Below are 9,117 nucleotides of genomic sequence, written 5' to 3' on the forward strand. Positions count from 1 at the left end.
TGCCCAGTAGCTTCCCTGCCCCCTCCCTTCCCATCCCTCAGTTCTGGTGTAGTGATCCCATAGTGAAGCGGCCCAGACACCTTTTCTTCATCCATCCCTTTTTCTAAATTCATAGAAGTATATAGCTGTATCTGTCTCTAGACAATGGAAGGAAGGTAGTTGTGGAGGCATGACATACCATGTGTATCTTTGAGCCTGAATTTAAGGGAATAAGCCCTCACTCTAATGATAAAATCTGAGACGCTTGGTCAATACAATTTGATCAAAACACATCTAAGCCCACCTACCAAATGACAAGGTGGTCTCAGTTCAGACGGGCCCGACGCTAAACCTGCCTATGCCATTATGCATTTATGTTCAGGAGCACAGACCCCGCACATACAGTGTTATGGTGGTACATATAGGTGTGTGTGCTCCTCCTCCCTGCGGCGGTAACTAGGGGCGACACACTATATGTGTGGGGTCTGCGCTCCTGAACATAAATGCATAACAGCATAGGCAGGTTTAGCGTAGGACCCGCCTGAACTGAGACCACCTTGGCGCTTGGTAGGTGGGCACAGATGTATTTTGATCAAAATTTATTGACCAAGTGTCTCAGATTTTATCAATAGAGTGAGGGCTTAGTCCATAGTTTGTATCTATTATTATAGTGCGATTTTTTCTGTGACTGTATAAAAGTAGCCATGTACATCCGCAACATTCATTATCATATTGTGCAGGATGTTTTATATATTTCTAAATTTGAATTTGAGGGACTATTTTCTATGCAGGGAAGGAAGGGTTTAACAAGAACTAACCACAATGCATCCTGGGAGATGCAGGTGGTTGATTGCCTCATTTGAGCTGATGCCCACCCACAGAAAGGAAAGAAAGTCCTCCAGATAAGTGAGTACATGCCTTTCAATTTTACAAGTTCAGAGAATAGGAAATGAGCAGAAATACAGAGGTGGTGGGCTATATAACTAGCACCAGAGCCTTATCTGCCTGCACCATTTGTGAAGTGATCTTGTGGTTGAACATGCATTTTTATTCCCATAGGGAGACGGGGGATATGGAGCTGCTAGAATTACCTGAATGTTCCTTGGAGGTCTGTATAAGACATTTAAGTAGATGAGACAGATAAGGACTGGCCATTCTACAATGACTATTATTTAACCACTTCAACCCCGCTAGCTGAAACCCCCTTAATGACCAGGCCACTTTTTACACTTCTGCACTACACTACTCTCACCGTTTACTGCTCGGTCATGCAACTTACCACCCAAATGAATTTTACCTCCTTTTCTTCTCACTAATAGAGCTTTCATTTGGTGGTATTTCATTGCTGCTGACATTTTTACTTTTTTTGTTATTAATCGAAATTTAACGATTTTTTTGCAAAAAAATGACATTTTTCACTTTCAGCTGTAAAATTTTGCAAAAAAAACGACATCCATATATAAATTTTGCGCTAAATTTATTGTTCTACATGTCTTTGATAAAACAAAAATGTTTGGGAAAAAAAATGGTTTGGGTAAAAGTTATAGCGTTTACAAACTATGGTACAAAAATGTGAATTTCCGCTTTTTGAAGCAGCTCTGACTTTCTGAGCACCTGTCATGTTTCCTGAGGTTCTACAATGCCCAGACAGTAGAAAACCCCCACAAATGACCCCATTTCGGAAAGTAGACACCCTAAGGTATTCGCTGATGGGCATAGTGAGTTCATAGAACTTTTTATTTTTTGTCACAAGTTAGCGGAAAATGATGATTTTTTTTTTCTTACAAAGTCTCATATTGCACTAACTTGTGACAAAAAATAAAAACTTCCATGAACTCACTATGCCCATCACAAAATACCTTGGGGTGTCTTCTTTCCAAAATGGGGTCACTTGTGGTGTAGTTATACTGCCCTGGCATTCTAGGGGCCCAGATGTGTGAGAAGTAGTTTGCAATCAAAATCTGTAAAAAATGACCGGTGAAATCCGAAAGGTGCACTTTGGAATGTGGGTCCCTTTGCCCACGTAGGCTGCAAAAAAGTGTCACACATGTGGTATCGCCGTACTCAGGAGAAGTTGGGGAATGTGTTTTGGGGTGTCATTTTACATATACCCATGCTGGGTGAGAGAAATATCTTGGCAAAAGACAACTTTTCCAATTTTTTTATACAAAGTTTGCATTTGACCAAGATATTTATCTCACCCAGCATGGGTATCAGTAAAATGACAGCCCAAAACACATTCCCCAACTTCTCCTGAGTACGGCGATACCAGATGTGTGACACTTTTTTGCAGCCTAGATGCGCAAAGGTGCCCAAATTCCTTTTAGGAGGGCATTTTTAGACATTTGGATCCCAGACTTCTTCTCACGCTTTAGGGCCCCTAAAAATCCAGGGCAGTATAAATACCCCACATGTGACCCCATTTTGGAAAGAAGACACCCCAAGGTATTCAATGAGGGGTCTGGCGAGTTCATAGAATTTTTTTTTTTGGCATAAGTTAGCAGAAATAGATTTTTTTTTTTGTTTTTTTCTCACAAAGTCTCACTTTCCGCTAACTTGGGACAAAAATGTAAATCTTTCATGGACTCAATATGCCCCTCAGCGAATACCTTGGGGTGTCTTCTTTCAAAATGGGGTCATTTGTGGGGTGTTTGTACTGCCCTGGCATTTGAGGGTCTCCGCAATCATTACATGTATGGCCAGCATTAGGAGTTTCTGCTATTCTCCTTATATTGAGCATACAGGTAATGAGATTTTTTTTTTCCGTTCAGCCTCTGGGCTGAAAGAAAAAAATGAAAGTCACAGATTTCTTCATTCGCATTGATCAATGTGGATGAAAAAATCTCTGCCAAAAAAAAAAGGAGGGGAAAGGCGTCTGCCAGGACATAGGAGCTCCTCCCAACATCCATACCCACTTAGCTCGTATGCCCTGGCAAACCAGATTTCTCCATTCACATCAATCGATGTGGATGAATAAATCATTGCCGGGATTTTATTTGCACATCAGTGCTGCAGCTAGTTCGATCGTTCGGTCCACCTGGAAGGTAAAAAAAAAAAAAAGGAAAAACCAGGCCGCAACGCAATAATTTTATTAACTTTGGAACAGAACATATAAACTTTAACTTTTTGAACTGAACATTAACCTTTTTGCTTACTGGTGTTTCTTTTTTTTTTTTTTTTACCTTTATAGAACAAACCTCTCCTTCCCCATGGGTCAATGTGCAAAGCGCAAATCGCCCAAAGATGTGGCGAAGTGCGTTATGCACTTTGTCCAAGGTGAAAGGAGACGTTTGCAGCAGCTCTGTGTGAATGGGCCCTAATAGCCCTGTGTGCCTGTCCTGGTGAGATGTGATCCCTATGCTAGGTGTACCTGTGTGTGGTACTTCCGGAAACCACTCCCCTAAGCATAGGGCAGGGTGGTCAGGACAGAAATAGCGGGTGTCACGCCTTATTCCACTCCTGCTACAGACACTACATCTTTTTCGGGGTGACGGTTGGGTTGAGGTACCAGGAACGACATTGGGGAAATGTCGCTCGTGTAGACGGCTAACTACACTGGTGGATGGGGCCACGGAACCTCCTGGGTACAGGAGGTTCTCGATGATCTCTTCCTGAAATTTGAGGAAGGATCGTGTTCTCCCAGCCTTACTGTAGAGAACAAAACTATTATACAGAGCCAATTGAATCAAATATACAGACACCTTCTTATACCAGCGTCTGGTTCTGCGGGAAACTAAATACGGAGACAACATCTGGTCATTGAAGTCCACCCCTCCCATGTGAAGGTTATAGTCGTGGACTGAGAGGGGCTTTTCAATGACACGGGTTGCTCGCTCAATTTGTATTGTCGTGTCTGCGTGAATGGAGGAGAGCATGTAAACGTCACGCTTGTCTCTCCATTTCACCGCAAGCAGTTCTTCGTTACACAAGGCAGCCCTCTCCCCCCTTGCAAGACGGGTGGTAACGAGCCGATGGGGGAAGCCCGCGCGACTAGTTCGCGTGGTGCCACAGGCGCCAATCTGTTCTAGAAACAAATGCCTAAAGAGGGCCACACTTGTGTAGAAATTGTCCACATAAAAATGGTATACCCTTGCCGAATAAGGGTGAGCACCAAGTCCCAGACTGTCTTCCCACTGCTCCCCAGGTAGTCAGGGCAACCGACCGGCTCCAGGGTCTGATCTTTTCCCTCATAGACACGAAATTTGTGGGTATAGCCTGTGGCTCTTTCACAGAGCTTATACAATTTAACCCCATACCGGGCGCGCTTGCTTGGGATGTATTGTTTGAAGCCAAGGCGCCCGGTAAAATGTATTAGGGACTCGTCTACGCAGATGTTTTGCTCTGGGGTATACAAATCTGCAAATTTCTGGTTGAAATGGTCTATGAGGGGCCGAATTTTGTGGAGCCGGTCAAAAGCTGGGTGGCCTCTGGGACGGGAGGTGGTGTTGTCGCTAAAGTGCAGGAAACGCAGGATGGCCTCAAAACGTGCCCTGGACATAGCAGCAGAGAACATGGGCATGTGATGAATTGGGTTCGTGGACCAATATGACCACAATTCATGCTTTTTAGTTAGACCCATGTTGAGGAGAAGGCCCAGAAAAATTTTAATTTCGGAAACTTGGACTGGTTTCCACCGGAAAGGCTGGGCATAATAGCTTCCCGGGTTGGCGGTTATAAATTGTGTGGCATACCGGTTTGTTTCGGCCACGACTATGTCTAAGAGCTCCGCAGTCAAGAACAGCTCAAAAAATCCCAGGGCCGAACCGATCTGAGCTGTCTCAACCCGAACTCCAGACTGGGCGGTGAAAGGGGAAACTACAGGTGCGGCTGAAGTTGGGGACTGCCAATCAGGGGTTGCCAGCACCTCAGGGATTCTAGGGGGTCTACGGGCCCGTCTTTGCGGTGGCTGCGATGGGGTAACTACTGCTCGTGCCACCGGACCAGCTTCAACTGCCCTTCTGGTGCTCGCCACTTCACCAGGTTGTACGGCAGTGCTGGTACTAGGTCCAGGGAGGGCTGCGCTGCTGGTGTATGCCTCACCACGTAATCCGACAGCGCCAGCCCCACTCTGCCACCTTGAAGCGGATCCTGCGCAACCTGTGGTCTAGCGACACGGGGCCGGGTACGCCTGGTGCTATCAGGGACCTCAGCCTCCTCGTCCGAACTTTGGGTCAGAGTGCCACTGCTTTCTACAGGGCAACCGGCACCAGAGGTTGACATTTCCAAACAAGCGATCTAAACTGCGCTACTTCTTCTGAATGCCACCCAGTGATATAGAAACATAGAAACATAGAATGTGTCGGCAGATAAGAACCATTTGGCCCATCTAGTCTGCCTAATATACTAAATACTATGAATAGCCCTTGTCCCTATCTTATATGAAGGATGGCCTTATGCCTATCCCATGCATGCTTAAAGGGATTCTGTCATGACATTTTAGGCCTATAACCTAAACATATGGCCAGGTCCGTCCGAATAGCATGAATCCAAAACTGTACTTATTAAATGTGCCTGTGGCTCTATTAGGACATAAAACAGGTTTTTATAACCTGTCATTTACCTACCTAAGGTGCCCAAGGGGATGTCGCTTCATACAGGGTGCTCGGCTGCAGCCATCTCCGTCTGGTGCCCAGCGCCGCCTTCCCACTAGAAATCGCCGCCCTCCCTGTCTATAGTGCCGCCTTCCTCCTCACCTCAGCGCCGCCTCCGCAATCGTCGGGTCCCTCTGCCAGATCCCGCGCGTGCGCACTAGGCATAACCTGAGGAAGGCGGCACTATAGACCTCCAAATGAGGTCTCACTAGTGCTCTGCAGCGCGGCATGAGCACCTCCCTCTTTCTACTGGTAATGCCTCTCCCTATACACCCAAGCATTCTGCTGGCATTTCCTTCTGCTCGCTGACATTGTCTGCCTACCTTTAAGTCTTGAGAAATAATGACCCCTAAATCCCTTTCCTCAGATACTGAGGTTAGGACTGTATCACTGATTTTATATTCTGCTCTTGGGTTTTTACGTCCCAGGTGCATTATCTTGCACTTATCAACATTATATTTTAGTTGCCAGATTTTTGACCATTCCTCTAGTTTTCCTAAATCCTTTTCCATTTGGTGTATCCCTCCAGGAACATCAACCCTGTTACAAATTTTTGTGTCATCAGCAAAAAGACACACCTTACCATCGAGGCCTTCTGCAATTTCGCTGATAAAGATATTAAACAATATGGGTCCCAGGACAGATCCCTGAGGTACCCCACTGGTAACAAGACCATGGTCTGAATATACTCCATTGACTACAACCCTCTGTTGTCTGTCCCTCAGCCACTGCCTAATCCATTTAACAATATGGGAATCCAAGCCCAAAGACTCTAATTTATTGATCAGGCTTCTATGTGGGACAGTATCAAAAGCCTTACTAAAGTCTAGATAAGCGATGTCTACTGCACCTCCACCATCTATTATTTTAGTCACCCAATCAAAAAAATCTATAAGATTAGTTTGACATGATCTCCCTGAAGTAAACCTATGCTGTTTTTCATCTTTCAATCCATGGGATTTTAGATGTTCCACAATCCTCTCCTTGAGTATTATTTCCATTAATTTCCCCACTATTGATGTCAGGCTTACTGGCCTATAGTTGCCGGATTCCTCCCTACTACCTTTCTTGTGAATGGGCACAACATTTGCTAATTTCCAATCTTCTGGAATGACTCCTGTTACCAGTGATTGGTTAAATAAATCTGTTAATGGTTTTGCTAGTTCACAGCTAAGCTCTTTTAATAGCTTTAGGGTGTATCCCATCAGGCCCCTGTGACTTATTTGTATTAATTTTAGACAGCTGACTTAGAACCTCTTCCTCTGTAATGACACATGCATCAACAGATTAATTAGTCTTCCTTCCTAACTGAGGTCCTTTTCCTTCATTTTCCTTTGTAAAAACTGAACAGAAGTATTCATTGAGGCAGTCAGCTAGTTCTTTATCTTCTTCCATATACCTTCCTTCTTTTGTTTTTAATTTTGTAATTCCTTGTTTTAGTTTCCTTTTTCCATTTATGTATCTGAAGAATGTCTTATCGCCTTTTTTCACTGACTGAGCTAATTTCTCTTCTGCCTGCGCTTTAGAAGCTTTTAAAACTTGTTTGGCCTCTCTCTGCCTAATCTTATAAATTTGCCTGTCATCCTCGTTTACCACAGTGGTCTCTTCCTTGTTTTGCTTTTACTTACAAGCCTAATGCAATTTTCTGTTGCCTTCAATAGTGCCACTTTTAAGTAGTCCCTTTTCTCCTGGACTCCATTGAAACTTAGCAGGCTTTGTTGTCTATCATTTGCCACCTTCTATCTTGATTACTGACTTTATGCTTGAGTTTTCCCTTGGATTCTCATTTGATAGTTGTTGTTCTACATGTTTAAACCTTGGCTTTATTCTAGACCGTGCTCTCTCATGTACCCTTGACATTTCTGACTACTTGTTGCTGACTCTTGGCTGGTTTCTGACTATGCTTCTAAATAAAGCTTTAAAGGGGTTTTCTCAAGACGCAGATTCATACTTACCTGCTCCCGGTGGGCCGTCCACTTCCTGGTTTCGGCAGGGGGCGGGCTCCATCTTCATTGATGTCTTCTCCCGGCCGGGCCACGCGCTGTACTGAACGAGCACACTGAGTTTGCGCATGCTCCCTGGTGACTTCTTCCTGGCCAGTATAGTATACTGGCCAGGAAGAAGTCACCAGGGCGCATGCGCGGACTCGGTGTGCGCGTTCAGTACAGCGCGCGGCCGGCCGGGAGAAGAAAAGAAGTCGTCTGCGCAAGCGCGGCTACCGCGATTCCTGAGAAGAGCGGTGGCCGTAACCAGGGGAGACGGAAGACAACAGTCAGGTAAGTATAGGTTTATTTTTTTCTAAGGGGTGGGGATTTGTTAATGAACTATATTTAGAAAAATGATCACTGTTAAATTATTAACAGATTTAACAGTGATCATTAAAATGATAATACCCCTTTAAACTTAACAATTTATCATTTGTCTTGTAAATGCTTGTTTTGTAGTAAATGAGGCTTGTGGTTTAACAGATGCTTTCCTTGTAACAGCTGACACCACTTGTCTTTCTCTTCATGATCAACATGATATGTCACTCCTCAGGACACATTATCAGCCCACTCAGTTTCATAACAAACATACATTTTACTTAAAATAATCTAACTAACATTAATCCTCATGATCAACTCCAAAAATCCAGGAACTGACATAGACAAATCTATTCATATTTTATATTTTATAATTTAGATTTGTACGTTATAAAAAACACAGTGAAACTTATAGAGCTATAGATTGTTAACAGAACCGCGTGGACTTCACTGACTGCAGTTGATGATGATGACGATAATCTAAAGTTAACAAAGTTCTGAAAAAGAATAAAAGTCAAACTTTTTAAGAACTCTAGTAATTTATATTATTATAATGGGGGCCACAAATTCAGGGGACAACATACAAATGTAGCAGAGCTGAATTTGTCATTTTTCTATAAATGACCTAATGGTTTATTGAATCATGATGATGTTTAATGTAGTTTTGGCCTTAGAACTCAACCTATGTATTTTATACAAATCTCCTCACACTTGAAAACATCATGAGCATGCATGAGCAGTCCGATGTCCCCTGCTATTTATATACACTCCATAGCAGGTCGGTGTTCATATTACAGCCATCGTCTCTACATATTATTTCTTTGAAAAAAAAATGTGTCCTTACCTTTAGCTGCAATAGCAGACAGGAGGCAGGTGACCATCAGACAGGAGCGCATTGTCATTGCAGCTTCCAGGACCATTATAGGAACAGACCTTTAATCTCAGCTGCCTGTGTTGCATTAGAATTCATCCATGGGTGTTGCCAAAACTTGGCAGATGACATGAGGGGGGGGGGGGGGGGAGTGTAGTCCAGGAGATGACATGTTCCATTACACAGCTAAGGGTTTGCTTGTTTATATATTTTGATTAACCTCTCAGGAGCCAAACAAGCTTTCAAAAATGTATAAACAATGAAAAAGTTGAAATTAGAATACAAAAAATGTACTAAGCAGTTTATCCTAGTAAGCCCTTCCAAATTTGAAAATGGTGAAAAAGTGGATGTTTTGCCTAAAATTATGTAGTTT

General features: G+C 43.5%; 1 protein-coding gene across 1 annotated transcript in view; it reads right to left on the bottom strand.

Annotated features, from left to right (window-relative positions):
* LOC122926974 (phospholipase A2 inhibitor and Ly6/PLAUR domain-containing protein-like) overlaps window positions 1–8,852 on the bottom strand; it is a 46,679-nt gene extending 37,827 nt beyond the window's left edge. The window contains exon 1 of the mRNA XM_044278507.1: window positions 8,718–8,852. Coding sequence (XP_044134442.1) covers window positions 8,718–8,793 — 76 coding nt within the window. The 5' untranslated portion in view covers window positions 8,794–8,852. The remainder of the gene's footprint in view (window positions 1–8,717) is intronic.
* Between the last annotated feature and the right edge of the window lie 265 nt (window positions 8,853–9,117).

The sequence above is a fragment of the Bufo gargarizans genome, chromosome 2 (genome assembly GCF_014858855.1).
Source record: "Bufo gargarizans isolate SCDJY-AF-19 chromosome 2, ASM1485885v1, whole genome shotgun sequence".
Lineage (NCBI taxonomy): Eukaryota > Metazoa > Chordata > Amphibia > Anura > Bufonidae > Bufo > Bufo gargarizans.